This window comes from Amblyomma maculatum, chromosome 11 (assembly GCF_055883805.1).
Source record: "Amblyomma maculatum isolate TAMU_Amacu chromosome 11, ASM5588380v1, whole genome shotgun sequence".
In the NCBI taxonomy this organism is placed as follows: domain Eukaryota; kingdom Metazoa; phylum Arthropoda; class Arachnida; order Ixodida; family Ixodidae; genus Amblyomma; species Amblyomma maculatum.
In genome coordinates this window covers 103837516-103858243 of record NC_139354.1, presented here as the reverse complement: position 1 = coordinate 103858243, position 20728 = coordinate 103837516, and the positions used below count along the sequence as shown (strand labels likewise).

General features: G+C 45.2%; 1 protein-coding gene across 2 annotated transcripts in view; it reads left to right on the top strand.

The window, feature by feature from the left end:
• LOC146174536 (uncharacterized) overlaps nucleotides 1-7222 on the top strand; it is a 37440-nt gene extending 30218 nt beyond the window's left edge. For both annotated transcript variants that reach the window (XM_084583677.1, XM_084583678.1), the window contains one exon: nucleotides 6736-7222. In XM_084583677.1, coding sequence (XP_084439803.1) covers nucleotides 6736-6985 — 250 coding nt within the window. In that variant the 3' untranslated portion in view covers nucleotides 6986-7222. The remainder of the gene's footprint in view (nucleotides 1-6735) is intronic.
• The last annotated feature ends 13506 nt before the right edge of the window (nucleotides 7223-20728 follow it).

Genomic DNA, 20728 nt, shown 5'->3' with positions numbered 1-20728 from the left:
GCCGGCTAAGCGATGGTCGCGTCATCCTTCGAGCTTTTTAGTAATCGCTTTTTCAGCAGATCGATGGTCTCGGTTTTGTACCCTCCGTTTAGCAAGCGTTTCCTAGATGACAGGACTTGAATCAGCCTTGAACGATGCGCTGCTGTTGCTGCTCATCTATGTAGGGCTCTGTGCCAGCAGCGAAGCGCGTCGTCGCCCTGGAGAGGCGCCTAGCTGTTTTGTTTACAACACCCAAACCTGTTCAAGTTGTATTTTGTGAATGCTGTGTTCTACTACGAATAGTTTGCTCACTTTTAGCATACCAACGAAAATGCTTTCATACAATAGTGCTCAATCGAGTGGAATATTTCAATCACCCTGAAATGAGGATTTGAAGCAAGTTTGTTGAAAATTATTGAGCTAAGCATCTCAGTACCACGACTTGCCACCTCTTTATAAGGTAGTTGCATACCATGCTTACATTTTTTCTCATATATCCGCACCGTCAGCATCATTCTATCTGCTAGATTAGTCGTTTGTTGGCCCGATTCATTAGGCGCTTGTTTCTTTCTCAGTTTAGTTTCTTGCGTATATTTTATTGGCCAAGAAAATGCGGTAAAAGCACATTTCTCTATGCAACCTGTTGTGAGAGCCCGGAAATGTTTGAAAGAAGTCTCCAGTCTGTTAGCGTTTGTCTTTTTATTACTGTGCAATTCCTTCCCCTGGGCGGCGGCCGTCCGCCCCTTGGACCCTGAGTGGTGCGTCGACCCGTCCACCGCTTTGGCGCACCTGCATGGATTTCGACGCGCGCATGCAACCTCGGACCTTGCTCGCATCGCATGCGGTGAAGAGAGAGCGATCGGGGAACGACAGGAGTGCGAAGTGCGCGAGAGAGCGATCGGGGAACGACAGGAGTGCGAAGTGCGCGAGCCTCGAGGACGGGATTGAGCAGTGCGTCAGCACGGAGAGCAGGCGTTGGAAAACTGTGCGAACGAGCGTGTGCGAAACAAAGATGTGTCATTGTAATCCAGTTGTTAATATACCCATTGTACCTTTTCGTATTTTATTTGTGTTTCCAGTCTTTTCTTTCACATTTTTTTTTTCATTCAAATGCTAACAAGTCAGTTTACATGTGGGTATCTTCTCTCCATATACAATATTTGTAAAAAAAAAAAAAAAAACTACCTTCCCCGCGCACGCCTGTAACTGTTCCACCACGGAGGTAGTTAGAGAATAAATAAGCTTTGATACCGAATTAAGCTTAATTGTAAAACAACGACTGCTTTATTTAGTTTTTGAACTCTACAGTTATTCCTTCTTGCCATATGTAGCGCAAGCATTGTATTGCAGTGAACGACGACGGAATCGCGAAATTGGGGGTGTGAATAAAAGCGGAGAAACGTTACAGACTTCTTTTTTTCGCACTTGTGCGAAAAAAGAACAAACAAACGAGAAATTCTAAAATTATGCTATCCATGCACTTGGCATGGCGTCGAATCAAAGTTGTTCTGCTTAGCTGCCGCTCTTGTATACTGGCCGCTACACGAAGCTATTTTGTGTTCCTATGAAATTCAGTGTGACAAAGCCCCCCGCGGATATATTTCGCGTTTCAAGTTCTTGTGAAATGTGGAAGCCGGCCCGCCGCCGTGCCGCGGGCGACTCTATAGCTGGCTCTGCGATCATTTTTGCCACTGCAGTGATTCGAATATTCGCGGCTTGTTTAGCAAATAGCTGGCGTACTGGTTTGCCGAATGAGTGTTTCAAGATAATCATAGAGCATTTACCAGTACCGTATGTGTGCGATATTCCATCAGTGATTAATGCGCCATGGTCATTGTAGTCGTATTTTTGATTTTACACGTATGGAATGGTCTACTCTTGCAAAGCCGTCAGTTACGCTAGCTGCACGTATGTCAAATAGGTATATGAAAGAAATAGAGCCTTAAAGTATAGCGGCTGACGCACTGCGTCGTAAATTCCCGCCCGGGCGGCGGCCGTGTGCACCTTGAACCACACGTGGAGCGTCAGGGCCTGCGTCTTGGATTGCATCGCGCAGCGTGTAACCCGACAACCCCACCTGCAGAGCGCATCCACTCGGGCAAGTCGGCGCCGCTGTTGCTGGCGCCGTGCCTCAATGTTTTTCTTCCTTTGTTTGTGATGTTTTCAATGCACCCTAGCAAGCAGCGAACAGAGCGTCCATATTTCGGTGCGAGTGAGTGCCCTCAGTGGACTGGAACAGAAGTGCGCGGTGTGTCGTCAACAACAGCGGACGCTTGAGAAAAAACAAATGTGCGAACGAGTGCGATGAAGAAAAGTGAAACTGTAACCCAGTTATTTGTTTCAGCATAACCTTAATATTATTCATACTGAGATTGTACGTGCAGTGTTTTCTCTCCGTTTTTTTCTAATACTTCACTTCTTAGAGCGACAACGAAGCAGGAAGCGTCAATACGATTTGCCATATGTGGGAACGTTCATGCATTTGCGGACCGACGTTTAATTTACCGCTCAATAACCCAGCTTTAATTTAGATCACCATTGTTGAATCGTTTAAGCGAAAGTATGTGCTGCGATGCATCGTATTCGTATAGCTTGAACGGCCAAGTGTATTTTTAAAGTGTATTTCGATGGAACCGCGCTCGCCATAGACGATCTGAGTCACGTACGAGCCTTAATAGGCCGACGCTTATCGCTCATTAATTGCATCGCACTGCATGCGTGTCCTGCGGTAATCGTCTGTTTAAAGCTACTGTTGTTAAAACTGATACACTCGGGGGCAAATAAATTTGCTAAAACTTTTGGAATTCTCTTCACCCAGAGCAGCAGGAATCGCCACGGGAGCAGCCATGGAAGAACCTAGACCATTGCCGAATAGAATACAAAAAATAGCAACCATTGCCTATGCACGATATATGACATGTCGTTTTGATTCTTTCTGATCTCTCGGTCGGCGTGGAGCTATTTATCGCCGCCGCCGCCCGGACCAGCAAACGGTGGTGAACTTATTTGATGCCGTTGACCGATCGTCGGTCTCATCCAAATTCGTCACAGTATACATGTGGATTAATTACAGTGCCAGCTTAAGTCAATGAAGATCTAGTGTAAAAGAACATGGTGTAATCCCAAGCAACATAAAAAACAGCTAGGTGGAATTAAAGCAAACACGACGGAAACCAGCACCGCGGAACTATAACTATTTAAACACAAGATTTCCGAAGCATTAAAAATTGCAAAGGTAACTTGAAAACATCGATTATAACAGCACAGTTAACGACTCCAAGTATTAAATGAGCCTGCCAACCGCAAAAGCACGCTAATGCGGTTTCCCACGGAATATTTCCAGCCACATGCTAATTTGCATCTAATATTGACCAGTAGGTGAAATAGACAAGACAATGTTGACTAAAGTGTATGCCAATGCATCTGGCGGGACATGGTAATAGAACTAACAGTATTGTCCAGCATATGCCATATAATATTCAACGTCAGTGGAGTAATGGCTAACGCTGTTCGATATAGCCATCCTTATGAAAGGGCAATGCCAATACCGTTGATATGTAAGGTATGCCAGTGTATATCTGACATTGGCGGGCCATTGTAACAGAGCTGACATTATTGTCCAGCATATGTCGAATATTGGCCAACATCAGTGAACTGACGGCTAATGCTGTCCGTTATAGCCATCCTTATCTCATGGCAGCGCCAACACCGGTGATACGCCGGATATCCAGGCCCATCGTTGCCATCCTTGTATAATGGTACCACCGATATTGTGAGGGCATCGGATATGACGGGCCAATGTTGTTATCATTATAAATAGGTACGAACAATATTGGTTACCAATAGAATCCTCAGGGCCAGTGTTGGATGTGTTATAGAATGGTACAACCAATACCAGCCATAAGATGGCAACGCTGGGCCTACCTAGGGCTGATCTCTGCCAACTCACTGACAATATTGGCCCGGGCTGTTGTGCTGCCTGGGGTGTGACAAAATTTAGTGGCTGAACCGACGCTGCGAAGCTCAGGCAAGTCTATTGTAGTCTTCAATGACTTGCTCGAGTCTTATTTGGAAATCAAGAAACGTCTTTCAACGATTGGGAGACATTCAAAGTGAAGTTTTTGGTGACCTTTGGAAGTTCTGTCCAGAACGAAAGAGCCAAGGTACTCCTCCAATCAAGAACTTAGTTCCCAAATGAGCCAGGCTTGGCCTACGTTCAGAATATGAAGCGCCTCTTCAGCCGTGCACATCTTGGCATAAAAGAGGAGACGAAAGTGAACCTGGTAATGCGCGGTGTGACAAATCAATTATTTGCAGGTCTACTTCACCAGCCGCCAACGACTGTTGTTGAGTTTCGCCAGGAAGCAGCAGATATTGAAAACACCTTAGAAGCTTGGGACTAGACCTAATTAAAGCCTTCGACAACGTCAGGCATGAGAGGATCTTCAGCATTCACCAGGAGATCGGAGTGGGATTCAGAACATATAACTACGTAAAATACTTCTTAACAGACAGAATAGCCTGCATTAAATTCAAAGACTTTGCGTCTCCCACGTTGCAGCTAGGGGCACACCGCAGGGATATGTTCTCTGCTCATTCCTCTTCAACGCGGCGATGAGGGGTCTAACAAAAGCGCTGAGAAACATCGAGGGGCTCAAATTTAGCACGAACGCGGACGACATCAATCTCTGGATAAACCAGGGGAGTGATGCTAGCATAGAGACGACTGAAGACTGCGGCAGACACATTAGTGGACTACTGCGGAAAGTAGGGGAATTTCGCACTCAGCTCAGAAATTAGAACTACTAGTCTACAATCCAAAATCGTTGAGGTGCAAGCAAATCGAAGAATTTGATATCAAAGTGGAAAGACTTTCTATACCAAAGGTTGAGCAAATACGAATCCTAGGGCTATACATTCAAGAGAACGGATACAACAATGGGATACTAAAGAAACTGGAAGGTTACGCCACACAAGTCCTAGACATATTCAGGAGAATAACATTTAAGGACCGAGGCTTAAAAGAAAGGAGCTTGATCAGACTTATGCAGGCATGTCATAAGCCGCATAAGCTAATCTACGCCCTGTGGAAACCTTAGAGCAGAGGAAAAAAATTAAATCATAAGCACTCATTAGAGGATATTTCTGTGTAATTTAAGAGGCGTTTGTCCATGTTCTGGCAATCCGGCGGCTCCACGGTTATCCGGAAGTAGAGAGCTAGGGCTAACTCGTGTGCCGCCTCGTTACCAGCAACAGACTTGTTACCTGGAGTTCATATTAAGCTAACTTTTCTATTCAGCTGTTCAGGATTCTTACCGCTTCCGGTGCGATACTGTCTTTTGCGTAATTGTAGATGGCTGTTTTGTTGTCACTAATTATGAATTTTGCTTCCATTCCTAAGCAAGCGAGAGCTATCGCAACTTCTTCAGCTGTTTCGGAGTTGCGGCTTCTGATAGTGGCTGCCGATATTGGGGTGCCTCGGCCGTCGCCTACCGAGGTTACCGTCGCAACAACGTATGGAACTGCCTAGCTGTCCAGTGACTCGAAGCGGTTTTTGAGCGCTTCTGCTCTCTTTTGTCTCTTCCGCGTTGTATATGGGGTGCATGTTTCGAGGAAGAGGGGAGATGGTTAGGTTATCTCGATATATCTTTGGGATGCTCGACCTCCTCCTACTAGTGTCTTGCGCAGTAACTGAGGAACAGTGCACTGCACTCCAGCCCTTTTTTTTATCACAACAAAGCGCAAATCTTCGAACTTCCACCGTCCATATTGGCAAAGTTTTACCTTGAGTCGCCGAGCGATGTGTCACGTCACACCACGGGACACAATATGGGGAGGCGCCATTTGGCTCTCCAGCCCTGTTTTCTCGCCATGATACTACGTGACTAGGAGAGGGGAATATCACCTACTGCCTTGGCGCTTGCTCATCTGACTCAACATGAGTGAGGCACATGCAGGAGCCGGAGCATCTTTGGCTTAGTTATCAGGCTGCGTCACATGGTTCAGACTATATCACTCACTAGTAAAACCGCGAAGGACACAGGCAGAAACAAGTCGCAGACTCGACTCTCCTAACTGGAGCCTTCCTTGCAGTGAAACGACTTAAATTCCGCAGAAGACCGTTCCCTGTCCTGGTGGGAGGCTAGTAACCCGAAAAGTCCCTCAGAGCGTCCTAATTCACCGTATAGCTAACCGTGAAGAAGCGTTAAAGAGGAAGCGGGCTAAAAATGACTGCCGATACCGAGGAATAGTGAAAAACTCCACTGGAGAAAAAAAGCTAATATCCTCGAGACAAAAAGGTGTATTAGTAATCTGGGATTCGACCTCGTCTTCGATGTCGACGATATCGTACCGATATACTGTGAGTCTAACTTGTGGCACAAATACACGGAGCAATGCATGATTGAGCAATAAAAATTTAATACCAGAAAACATGTGTAGCAATGGTTACCGACCATACGTCAATGCCTTTTTATTGGTTTTACTAGCGAAGACAAATGATGTTTTCACATGACTGCTTCGATTTCAATTTAAGCACTCATATATATTACATTGAGTTCCAAATCGGAATGAGACTTCAATAACAATGACCTCTGGGATTTAACATTTTATAGAAGACGCTCAACGAAAAGTTTCGGATCACTATATGTTCCTACGCACCGTTGTACATGTGTGGAGAAATTTTCTTATATCCCTTAAGAAAATTTCTTATAATCCGCATTAGTATATCTCTCTATATTGTATATTCTCTTGCAGGACAAACACTCTTCATTCCGAAACCTCCAGAGCAGACGTGAGTTCGGCTAGCAGCCCCTCCGTCTCTTATCCACAGCAAGAAAGAAGCTCACAAGAGGAATCCTTGGATGTGCACATATGCGAGATCTGCGCTACGTCTGTCCCCAGTGCTCGGCATCTGCTTTGCCCTTACTTGATATGCCCCTATTGTGGTTTGCTCTTTCCAGAAATGACCTCCTTCGAAAGTCACCTTTCGATCCACAGCAAATAGTAAAGATGCGGACATTAGTCGCTTTTATACCTCTATCACCAGCTTGGTGCAACTGTTGAGATGTAACTGTACAAAGCAGAGATTGTGCGGATTGGACGAAGCATGTTGGCGTGAAGCCGACATGTCAAAGGTTTTCGTTTTACAGACTGACAGCAAGATAGGTGATGATATCATGCATGTTTAGGCACGCAGTATTGTGTGTGCTCTGATAAATAAAAATTTGTATTCCGGTAAACACCCCATGCCTGTGATGTTTTAAATCAAAATACAAGTACTTGAACATACCCTTCATATGCTTATGTAGTTTTGTAGTTTTCGTTAGTGCAAAGAGTCTCTGCGGCATGATTTCGTACAATATTATAAGTGGTCAATCAAAATTATTTTTTAAACTGGATAACGTGGTAGCAAGTTGGTTCTGAATGCAATATGTGGAAATATTTATTACAGTTATAACCCGGCATTTTCGCACAAACCGACAAATTGGTTTCATTTCTTGACGTTCTTAGTTAGTGTTCTAATAGACATGTTTGAGCGGCGAACATATTTTTATATATATAAGGAAGGATGTTGTGACTACGATTGGTGCTTACAGTGTTCCCCGGAAAACTACCGCGGTGAAACCGGTTTCTCTTCAAACCTAAAACTCTAAATATTAGGTGTACTCTTAAGCTTTACATGATGAGTAGGTACTTTGCCACCTAGAACACCGCCTAGTCATCCGCAATATTTGTTTCAAATTCTGTTCGCGTAAATTGCCATCTTTTTATTACTGTATTTACTGTAACTTAAGTGAACAACCGAAACATGTTTTATTCTATAGGTATTCTGCGCTACTCTGCGCTACGTAACTGGTGGATTGTGTCATAAGTTCTTGTAGCAATATCCCGGACACTTTTTACAAGTCGGTCGAGTGATGTAAACAACGTGAACACTAAAGTGGCATCGACGAATTGCTGCTCACGCAGGAGGCAGCTGACTCACGTGGAACGATTGAAGCTGGATTGGTTAGAGCGCCCGTCTCGGCTGCGGGAGGTGGTTAGTTCGAAACCCACCGCCGGACACCCACCGGTAAAAATGGGTACAAGCGTCCCCCGGCCTGGCGCTCGGCTTTTCCAGGGGTGTGCGTTTGGGAGAAGCTCCGTAAACCCCGTTGCGCGCCCCTCCTCCGCAGTGGGCCCAAACCCAGTTTCGAACCTCGCAGCCTTTTTCCCGATCCAGCAGTATGTGGATCGGGAGCTTCCGGACGTGCAAGCTGGGTTTCGCAAGGGCAGAGGAACTAGAGACCAAATTGCCAACCTTCGCTGGATCATGGAAAAAGCAAGAGAGTTCCAGAAACCCATTTACTTCTGCTTTATTGATTATGCGAAAGCGTCTGACTGCGTAGATAACAGCAGATTGTGGCAAGCTCTAAAAGAGATGGGAGTTCCAATTCACCTCATCTGTCTCCTCAGGAACCTTTATGAAGGGCAAGAGGCCACAGTCAGAACCGGGCATGGTCTTACTGATTGGCTTCCGATTGAGAAAGGGGTGAGGCAAGGCTGCATACTGTCGCCCTGCCTATTTAACCTATATGCAGAGTGCATCATGAGGAAGGCCGGTCTGGACGAGTCTTCAGCTGGAGTGAAGATCGCTGGAAAACGCATCAACAACCTTATATATGCGGATGATACCACTTTAATGGCAGAAAGTGAATTGGATCTCAAGAGACTTCTGATGCGCGTACAAGAAGAGAGTGAGAAGTTTGGGCTTAAACTGAACATTACAAAGACGAAGATCATGGCGTCTTGCCCTATCAAGTCCTGGAGCATCAATGGACAAGAAGTGGAAGCTGTGACAGATTTTCTGTTCTTGGGCGCCAAGATTACCTCGGAAGGAGACTGCAGCCATGAAATTAGGAGACGCCTGCTTCTGGGAAAGAGAGCAATGGTTAGCCTTGACCGCCTAGTAAAGAGCAGAGACATTAGTCTGCCAACCAAGATCCGTATAACCCGTGCTATGGTCTTTCTAGTTGTGATGTATGGATGCGAGAGTTGGACTGTGAAAAAGGCTGATCGCCGAAGAATTGACGCGTTTGAATTGCGGTGCTGGCGAAGACTCTTAAGAGTTCCTTGGACTGCCAGAAGATCAAATCAGTCGATATTGTCGACCATGAACCCTGACTGCTCATTGGAGGGTCAAATTCTAAAGTTAAAGCTCAGCTACTTTGGTCATCTGATGAGAAGAGAGGAGTCGCTGGAGAAAGATTTGATGTTGGGAAAGGTTGAGGGTCGACGGAGAAGAGGTAGGCAGCGAACGCGATGGTTAGATGGCATTCTCGAGGCATTGCAGATGAAGCTATGTGATGTTAAGAAGATAGTGAGAGACCGGAAAGCGTGGCGTGACATGGTCCATAGGGTCACGAAGAGTCGGACACGACTGAACGCCTGAACTGAACTGAACTGAACCCTAGATCTTGTTGACTCGATCCACGAAGAGCTTCGTCTTTCCCTAGGACACTTGTTACGCCTATTGCGCTGCGCCGCATGGCACATCAAGAAGTTTTGTGGATTCTTTCTAATTAAGACGGGGAGTCATATTGACAGGTGCGGTTATATATAAAACAGACTACTGAACTTTGAACCTGATCAATTTTGCTGACGTATTTCTTATTGGAAGGATCTAAAGCTTTGCAGACGTATCGTAATCGAGATCTAATCGGCTTGGGATAGGCCAGAAGCTTTACATGGCAGGGGCAGTATTGGAACTATATGGGAGGGGCAGTATTGGAACTCTACGACGGGCAGAAGTGCACATGTTGTCAATGAGAGCAGACCAGTTAAGATGTTCTGGGAGGTTTTGTGACCCAGTAGAAACTTGTCACTTTTCATTATTAAGCGTTTCCTACGTTTTAGGATTACCGTCGCTACATAAACAGTATACGTTTGATGTTGTCGTACTCTTAATTTCAGGACGATTGTTAGAGGCTTTGCTCATATCTTATCGCCCGCAAACCAACGGTGTCACCGAGCGCACCAACCGCACCCTGAAAACCATGTTGTCCATGTACGTCTCGTCGGTCATCGCAACTGGGACGTAGTGCTACCATTAGTCACACACGGTTACAACAAGAAAAATCATGAGGGTACGTGGTATTCTCCCTTTTTGCTGTACGCTTTTTCTCGATACCACATTCCCGTTTTCACCAAGCGACAATGCGTCGGTTGCCCAGATACCATGTTGTGCCAAAGAAGCCCACCGTACAGCCCTCTTAGGCACACTAGCCTCACAGATCCGCGCGAAAGACTACTACGACCTGCGTCATCGGGGAGTGACTGCTATGGCCCCTCATAGTGTTGGACCGACTGAATGACGTGAATTATGTCGCCAAAGCAACGGCGAATACCCGCCGTTCCCGCAAGACACAAGTGGTTAACGTGGCTTGCCTCACACGCTGCCATCGTCGAGCAGCCTAATTTCTAATTTTCTCTAGTACTAGAGTCATCTGCCCGGGGGAAATCGTATGGCGCTTAGCGATGCTCGTGGCTTCATAGGCAATGTCAGGTACATACGAAGGAAGCAACGAAGCAGTTTTTTTATCGCTTTCGTCACGTTGCTTGAGCTGGGTCAGCCATTTTCATTTCGTAGGATTCTCCCTAGTTTTGTAATCTTGTCGTTTTCCCGTTTTACGTGCTGCCAACGCTGTCTTCTTGCGCCTTGTGGCACGCTTTTCGTTTCCTTCAAAGCGCTTGGCGCTTATAAGACTGCGCTTGCTGTATGCATCGGACTGTTGCATCGTGCAACAGCTAGAAATAAACGACGGTGCCACACTATATTGTTTCCCGGGGTAGATCCACAAGTGCGCTCCCGTCTGGACATGCAGTCTGCTTTATGTGTGCGTACTGATCCTTCTATATGACGGGGCTTTTTTGTACGTTTTGTTCACATTCGTTTTCATTTCACTGAAATAATAAAGCAGGAATATTTTACACATGTAGTTGTTGGGTACTCTGTTGCGAATTGTCCGGTTAAAACAGTGCTGTACAGGTCATACTGTAATAAACATGCTTAGTGTGTCCCTTTGAAAGTGCTGCTGGTTTGCTTCCTTGGAGCAGTCTTCTTCGCCAGGTTTGATTAAAAACTGCACACAATTAGCAGGATTTGATCCCGACAAAATGACAAATGTTGGCGAGCTCTGAAAGGCACCCATGAAAAAAGAACAGCCTCGGAAATGCCGCAGGGTGCATAACAGAAAAATGCCACTTTTTTAATTCGCGTCAATGTCATGCGTAATTTTGCCGTCCTTCTACGTCACAGACATTTCTTGTCCCCCCACCCACCTCCCCTCCAGTTTTTAGGGCACGCTGAAGTGCCCACGAGCCGCCATGTTTTGAACGACTGGGCGTGGATGGAGCCTTGATACCACTGTATATACATTTACCTTGCGTTGCATGGCAGCTGGCAGACTAATGTCTGCGTGGCCTTCGAATGCTCCTGCAGCATACTGCGCATCAGGTGTGCCTGATCGTCTGTGCATTCCTGTCTAAGAGGAGAGAGGAATAACGTTATTTGATGTACAGCAGGGTTTAGCGCTACCGGGCCTATGTGTCCCACGTGGGAATGCCGAGAACGTATCTCTTCGCCGCCATGACGGTCTGTTGGACAGCCCAAATTTTGTAGTTGAGGCTGGAGCAGCGGGATCTGGGGTATCACAGGGCACAGTCCTGGGGCCCCTGCTTTTTCTTATCTATATAAACGACCTGCCAACTGACATATGCCCCAAGATACGCTCATTTCCTGATGATTGTGTTGTGTACTGTCCTATAATTATTCACAGTGATCGGCAGCTTCTTCAATCCGGCATATATCGCATTTGACTAGGTGCAGCAAATGGCTAATGTCTGTTAACATTAAAACAACTTTACTTTCCTTTCACAGGCGTCCCTCTGAACCATTTTCAAATTACTTAATCGCTAACTCAGAAATTGCATCTGTAACCAATATAAATACCTTGGCCTTTAATCAACACATCATCTTAAGTGAACATACCACGTAACACAAATTTCTAACGAAGCAAATCGAGTTCTAGGGCATTTTCGTCCAACACTACGCCTAGCTCCACTATCGTTAAAAAACACTAGCCTATGTAACATTTGTACTGCCGAAACTGGAATATGCATGCGCTGTTTGGGACAATTATCAACTTATTCTGTCTAACAAGCTAGTAGCAATACAATACCGCGACGCTAGATTCATCTTTGCCTATTCTTATGATGAAAGTGTCCCCAAACTAAAATGTAATGCTCATCTATCAAATTTAGCTAACTGGCGTAGCATCGCAAGTTGTCTATTACATAAATTCTATTATTATGTTCCGCACGAATCTATTATCATCCCTTCATACCGCATCTCCAGCCGCACGAACCATGGAAAGACCAACCATCCCCCGCAAGCGCATAGATCTGCGCATATCGTGCGCACAGCAAATGACTGGAATGACGTTCCTGCCGAAGTCGTGCTCCATACTGACCCATCACTATTCAAATCATCACTCGAAGCAATAATATGCCCTGAAACCCACTCCCTCATGTAATACCCGTTCATTGGGGCCTTTGAGGTTGTAACAAATAAATTAAGTGTTGCTATGTTTGCCTGGCAGACCTTGCATGTGTTGGTGTCATATATTTCGGGGTAAATTCTGTTGTACTGCAGCGTCCTTCCTGTCTATCACTGCCAGCTTATTCAAAGGCTTTGCGGCGTCGCTTCACCCTGATGTTTTTGAACGTAGAAGGATCCAGTGGTCGGGAGGAAGTACCAGGAATGGTGGAAAGTACGTTCGAAGCGTTTAGTAATTTGCGTGCTGTGGCTCGAGCCTTTCTGCTGGCCCATTTGTTATCTTCAATACCTCCGTAGACAGGCATCTAGAAGATCATAGTTGTAATCGTTAGCTTAGAATAATGCATTTGAATGTCATTAAAATTATAAAAGGGTACATTAATTAATGTGACATCGGGTGTTTTTGCCAATGAACAAGAGGTGTTTTCACACGCTAGTATTGAAAAGCGAATTGCTTATGGTCTTAGAAATCCGGTTTCTAGGCATTCGTAAGAAATTCATGGAAAACAAAGTTTGCTGGTGAAATTCACCTCGTACTTGCAAATCACTTTGTGCATAAAATTCTACCCATTTTAAACACGTGATAAGAGGCATTAATCACATTTGTTTGTAGTATGCAAAAACCCAAGATCAAAAATAATCACCTCTACCTCCCACGAAAAACTTTCAAGCTTCGTCGAAGTAGTGTACCACAATGATTTCGTTGTTTGTCTACATAACAGGGAAGAAACGAAGAGGAAACTAGCTGCCATCCCCTATATATCTGCGTTTCGCACGAACTGAACTAGGAAAGAAACTTCAGCATGGGTTTTAATTCAGCACCAGGAATACTAGGTATATTGAGAAAAAGAACCAACTCGCCGAACAACGTCCCCTCAAGCAGCAGTGTACCGTCCGGCACCTGAAATATCTTATCGAATGCACTGCGTAGATTGTTTACAACATCCCGCTGTCCTGTGGCAAGCAGTACATATGTCTGACCGTCGGGTAGGTGCCTGAGCGAAACCTCCGTGGTTAGGAAAGTGACACGAATACTTCTAAAAGCAGCTATCTGGCTTTGCATCACAAAACGTGCCCTAGCGTGTCTTTAACGCAAAAATGCTCAGTAGTTGAGACAAGCAGAGAAAATCAAATTGCTGAGTTCGGGGAAGCCACGCAGATCACCACTTTGCAATATGACTGTCTCAGTAATCCTTACCTTTCGCTGTCCACAGGACAGCTATCGTTCCTGAGTTGCAAAAAAAAAAAAATTCGTCACGGATTCTTCCACACCCGTCTTCTTTTTTTGTTTTGTATTATTGTTGCCTCTTATCATTTGTATTGTAGATTGGCGCATGCGCGTGTTAATTCGATCGGGGGTTCAATGTTCTAACTTGATGTTGTAGCTTTATTTGAGTCGGAAGTTACTGCTTGTCGTGTGTTTCTCTCTTTGTTCGTGGTTGAATTTTCTCTCTCATTTAAATAAAGGAATAAATTTGCCCGCTTCGTTTTCACAAACGAACCTCCACAATTTAACAAAGCTCAGAAACTCGAGGTATCCCGATGCATACTTAGACCAACTGATGTAGCGGAGCAAGAAGAAAGCATTGAAATATTAGCTTCAAACACATTTTGCACACTAAGATGTATCGTGACGTGAAGCTCCCGAGAGACCGAGGCGAATACATAGTGGCAGGAACGAGAGCACGCAAAGATTATTTTCATGCCTTTTTATAACAGCTGTGATGGTGCTATAGGCGGCGCTGCGATAGTAAGTTAGCCCTGGGTCTGCCCGAGACAGTGATTGTGAGTTTATAGGATATTTTAACTTTCTATTCATCATCAGCCTGACTATACCCACTGCAGGGCAAAGGCCTCTCCCATATTTCTCCAATTAACCCGGTTCTGTGCTAGCTGCATCCACTTGCCCCTGCGAACTTCTTAACCTCATCCACACACCTAACTTTCTGCCGCCCCTTACTACGCTTTCCTTCCCTTGGAATCCAGTTTGTTACCCTAAGTGACCATCGGTTATCCTCTCTTCGCACTATGTGTCCTGCCAAAGCTCATTTTTCCATCTTCATGATTTCCACTAGAATATCAGTAACGACCCCTTCATGGATCACTGCCTTGTCATGGCGTAGGTGCTTGCGAAACTCGATGAAGTCGTGAGCTCTGCTGTGTAGGGCCACCCGAGATAGACAGGTCACGGCAGAGAGTTCTGACAAAATATGATTCACTGGAGAAGGTAATGGCAACCCACTCCAGTATTTCCTGCCAAGAAAACCCTATGGCCAGTCACAATACCATTAATGATATGGCGCCGGAAGACGAGCCCCCCTGGTTGGAAGGCGTCCCACATGTTACTGGGGATGAACAAAGGGTGATTCCTAGTAGCTCCAGGACGAATGAAGCGGCTGGGCTAAAGCCAAAAGGACGCTCAGTTGTGGATTTGTCGGGAAGCTACCGGAAAATTCGATGTTGCAAGGAGATATATCACATAGCAACATAAAATGTAAGATCTATGACACAAGGTAAATTGGATGTCGTCAAGCGAGAAATGGACAGGTTGAACATTGATATCTTGGGTATCAGCGAGCTGAAGTGGACCGGAATGGGAGAATTTAACTCCGGCGACCATTATGTCTTTTATTGTGGGCACGAATCCAAGAGAAGGAATGGGGTCGCTCTCATAGTAAACAGAAGAATGGGCAAAGCAGTGCTAGGGTACAACCCCCAAAACGACCGAATGATTTCACTTCGGATGCAAGGTTACCCTTTCAACGTAACAGTTATCCAAGTCTATGCACCGACCACTACTGCTGAAGAAGCTGACGGTGAGAGATTTTATGCGGACCTACAATGCTTTTTAACCGCACCCCATTATCAGACGTCGTTTTTTTCATAGGAGACTAGAATGCTAAGGTCGGAAGTAAAGACATATCCGGAATTATAGGCAAGTTCGGTCTTGGCGAGCCGAATGAAGCTGGGCAGAGGCTAGTAGAGTTTTGTCAAGAAAACAACCTGGCCATAGCGAACACTCATTTTCACGAGCACAACAGGCGCCTGTACACATGGACTTCACCGGACGGTCTGTACAGGAATCAGATTGATTATATTCTTTGCCGGCAGAGATGGAGAAGCGCTATACAAGCAGTAAAAACAAGGCCTGGAGCCAATTGTGGCACGGATCATCAGCTTCTTGTTGCCAAAATTAAGCTTCGATTGAGGAAAACGCAGAAAACTAGAAGGCCTTTCAGGTATGATCTGGATCAAATTCCATTAGAATATGCTGTGGAAGTGAGGAATAGATTTCAAGAATTAGATCTAGAAGTCGCAGAGCCCGAAGAGATGTGGACTGATGTTCGTGATATAATACAAGTAGTTGCTACTAAGGTAGTTCCAAAGCAAAAGAAATGCAAAAATGCAAACTGGTTATCTGAAGAGGCTTTGCAAATAGCTGAAGAAAGGAGGATGGCAAAAGTTATGGAGGAAAGAGAAAGATAAAAGGTTCTCAATGCCGATTTTCAGAAAATAGCAAGGAGAGATAAAAATGCCTTCCTGCACATACAGCGCCAAGCAGTTGAGTACAACAGCCAATTAAGTAGCACAAGAGCTCTGTATAAGACAATCAAAGATATCAAAGGAAGCTTCTGTGCTAAGCTGGGCGTGATAAAGGACAAACGAGGCAAGGACCTCACTGAAGCCTCAGAGATAAAGAAGAGGTGGCAGGAATACACAGAAGAACTGTATAAGAAGGACCCGAATGTGCAAACCCAACGTAAGGCGGTTGTGATTACTGATCTCGAGCTGGGCATCCTGAAGAGTGAAGTTGAATGGGCCTTAGCCAGCCTTGTTGAGAACAAAGCTAGCGGAATTGATGGCATTCCAGCTGAGTTGCTTGAAAACCTCAACCATGACGCTATTAACATTCTGCATACATTATGTCCGCAAATTGGACAACCCTGCAGTGGCACAGTATTGGAGGAGGTCAGTTTACATCCCCATTCCAAAGAAAGGCAGTGCCAAAGATTGTTCCGACTACCGCACGATCGCACTTATTTCGCATGCTAGCAAGGTGATGTTGAAAATCCTCCAAGGTAGGCTGCAGCAGTATGTGGATCGGGAGCTTCCGGACGTGCAAGCTGGGTTTCGCAAGGGCAGACTAGAGACCAAATTGCCAACCTTCGCTGGTTCATGGAAAAAGCAAGAGAGTTCCAGAAACCCATCTACTTCTGCTTTATTGATTATGCGAAAGCGTTTGACTGCGTAGATCACAGCAGATTGTGGCAAGCTTTCCAAGAGATGGGAGTTCCAATTCACCTCATCTATCGCCTCAGGAACCTGCATGAAGTGCAAGAGGCCCGTCAGAACTGGGTATGGTCTTACTGATTGGTTTCCGATTGAGAAAGGAGTGAGGCAAGGCTGCATACTGTCGCACTTCCTATTAAACCTATATGCAGAGTGCACCATGAGGAAGGCCAGTCTGGACGAGTCTTCAGCTGGAGTGAAGATTGCTGGAAAACGTATCAACAACCTTAGATATGCGGATGATACCACTTTAATGGCAGAAAGTGAAGTGGAACTCAAGAGACTTCTGATGCGCGTACAAGAAGAGAGTGAGAAGTATGGGCTTAAACTGAACATTAAAAAGACAAAGATCATGGCGTCTTGCCCTATCAAGTCCTGGAGCATCAATGGACAAGAAGTGGAAGCTGTGACAGATTTTCTCTTCTTGGGCTCCAAGATTACCTCAGAAGGTGACTGCAGCCATGAAATTAGGAGACGCCTGCTTCTGGGAAAGAGAGCAATGGTTAGCCTTGACCGCCTAGTAAAGAGCAGAGAGATTAGTCTGCCAACCAGGATCCGTATAACTCGTGCTATGGTATTTCCAGTTGTGATGTATGGATGCGAGAGTTGGACTGTGAAAAAGGCTGACCGCCGAAGAATTGACGCGTTTGAATTGCGGTGCTGGCGAAGACTCTTGAGAGTTGCTAGGACTGCCAGAAGATCAAATCAGTCGATATTGTCGACCATAAACCCTGACTGCTCAGTGGAGGGTCAAATTCTTAATTTAAAGCTCAGCTACTTTGGTCACCTGATGAGAAGAGAGGAGTCGCTACAGAACGATTTGATGATGGGAAAGATTGAGGGTCGCCGGAGAAGGCAGCGAACGCGATGGTTAGATGGCATCCTCGAGGCACTGCAGATGAAGTTATGTGATGTTAGGAAGATAGTGAGAGACCGGAAAGCATGGCGTGACATGGTCCATAGGATCACGAAGAGTCGGACACGACTGAACGACTGAACTGAACTGATCAGTAAGATCAGTAACGAGTTATTTCTCTGACTACTCTGCACGCTTTCTAACTCTTGATGTTACCCCTCCAATTTTTCGTTCCATAGCCCTCTGGGTTGTCCTCAACTTAAGTAGAACCCTCTTGGTTAGCCTCCACGTTTCAGCCCCATAGGTGAGTACAGGTAAGATTCAACTGTTGTATACTTTCCTCTTGAGCGATACCGGTAAGCTGCTAGTCATAATATGCAAGAGCTTGCCAAATGCGCTTCATCCCAATGTTATTCTTCTTGTTTTTTCCTTTTCATGATCCGGATCTGCGGTTAATACCTGTCCTAAGTAGACGTATTCGCCTAATACTTGCAGCACTTTGCTGCCTAATGGAAACTGCTGTTCCTTCCCGAGACTGTTGAACATTTCCTTAGTCTTCTGTATATTGATTTTCAAGCCTACCTTTCTAATTTTCCTGTCCAGGTCATCAATCATTATTTGCAGTTCTTCCCCCGAGTTGCTTAGCAAGGCAATGTCATCAGCAAATCGCAGAATACTGAGGTATTCTCCATCTACCTTTATCCCTAAATGCTCCCATTCCAAGTCTCTGAATACTTTCTCTAAGCAAGCTGTGAATAGTACTGGGGAGATTGTGTCTTCTTCCCTAACACTTTCCTTTACGGGAATTTTTGTTAATTTCTTTATGCAGAACTATGGTTGCTGTGCAGCCACTATATATATCTTCCAGCACTTTCACGTACGGCTTGTTTACCCCCTGATTTTGCAATGCCTGCATCACCGCCGATGTTTCTACTGATTCAAATGCTTTTTCGTAGTCAATGAATGCTATGTATAAGGGCTGGTTATATTTCGAGCATTTTTCAATCACCTGATTGATGGTATGGATATGATCGATTGTAGAGTACCGTTTCCGAAACCTTGCTTGATCCGTTGCTTGATTGCAGTCTAAGGTTATCCTGATTCTATTAGCAATTACCTTAGTAAATACCTTATACGTAACAGGCAGTAAGCTGATTGGTCTGTAATTTTCAAGGTCCTTAGAGACTCCTTTATTATGAATCAGGATAATGTTTGCATTCTTCCGTGGTTCCGGTACCGTCGATGACACCAGGCGCTGCGTATGCAGGGGGGCCAGTTTTTCTAGCACGATATCCCCCCGTCCTTCGAAAAATTTGTATTTATCTGATCCTCTCCATCTGATTTCTCCCTTTTCATATTTTCTAATGTTTTCTTGACCTCGTCCTTCGTCACTGGTGGAACGTCTGACTGTTTTCCCTACCGCCAATCTCATTACGGTCCTGACTACTCTGACTGCTGTAGAGATCTGTTTAGGACTCCTTGGCTACTTTGACTATCTTGTCCATATTTGTGATGACGTTGCCCGCCTTGTCCCTTATCGCATTCATCTGGTTTTTGCCTATGCCAAATTTCTTCTTTACCGCTTTAAGGGTTTGCCGTTCTTTACAGCATGCTTAATTTTCTTCATGTTATACTTCCTTATATCGGCCACCTTGCGCTTATTGATTAGCTTTGATATCTCGGTCAATTCTATCGGGTCTGTTGGATTGTAAGCTTTCATACTCTGCGTTCCTTAATCAAATCTTTCGTCTCCTTAGACAGCTTACCGGTATCCTCTCTAACTATCCTACTGCCTACTTCTACAGCTCACTGAGAAATTATATCTCTGAGATTATTGTTCATTTATTCTATGGTAATGTTGCCACCCTGTGTTAGAGCTCAATATCTATTCTGTAGCGAGATACTGAACTCTTCTGCCCTAACATTCACCGCTAATTCGTTGATGTTTTTTTTTCTTAATAATCTGTTGCGTCTCTTTTTCAGATTTAGGCTAATTCGGGACCGGACTATCCTGTTGTCACTGCATCGCACTTTCCCGATTACCTCTACATCTTGCATAATGGCGGGGGTTGTATACAGTATAAAGTCAATTTCATTTTTAGTCTCCCCGCTAGGACGTTTCCATGTCCATTTCCAGTTCTTCCGCTTGCTAAAGGTATTCACGATTCTTAAGTTATTGCGCTCTGCACACTCAATTAGTAACTCCTCCCTGTATTCCTAGAACCAATGCCATAGTCACCTACTGCCTGATCTCCTTTCTGCTTTTTCCCTACCTTGGCATTAAAGTCGCCCATTAGTACAGTATACTGCGTCTTCACGTTTCGCATTGCCGATTCAACATCTTCGTAGAAGCTTTCAACTGCCTGGTCATCATAACTACATTTGGTGCATAGGCCTACAACCTTCAGTTTATATCGCTTATTAAGCCTAATTACGATGCCTGCCACCCTCTCATTAAATGTCCCCAGAAAGGGGTCACCAAGAAGGGTAAACAACGCCATAACACTGATAGTTATTGAACCACCCATCATTCTCCCGCAAAAATTTTCGATCTAGCTTCTGCAACACCAGAGATATCGGCGATTAAAAATGACCCTTCCAATTTTCCCCCTCAACTCGTACGCCGAAGGGAGCCATAAAAAAACAAAGAATACAAGCAAGTTCAAAGCTCCGCCCAGACATACGTCACTTCGACGAACTTCCAGTTGCCGAGCGCTCGCTCGCTGGCGTACTCGCGCCAACCCGTCCTCGCTCCCACACGCCTGAGGAGTTCGCCAGTTCGCGCAGCGACGGTTAGTGTAACCGCGAACCCGTGGTTTTCCTATGTTACACGGCGGACCAAACCATGGTTGCACCACTAACCGCGGTTACCGCAAACCGAGCTTGACGACCTCGGTTTGCGTCGTTAACCGAGGTTATGACGGCGTCTGTTGACGGAAGCTACTCGTCGGCGCCCGAGTGCGCGAAACGTACGAGCGGGTCTACTTCACAAAGTTATTCATTTG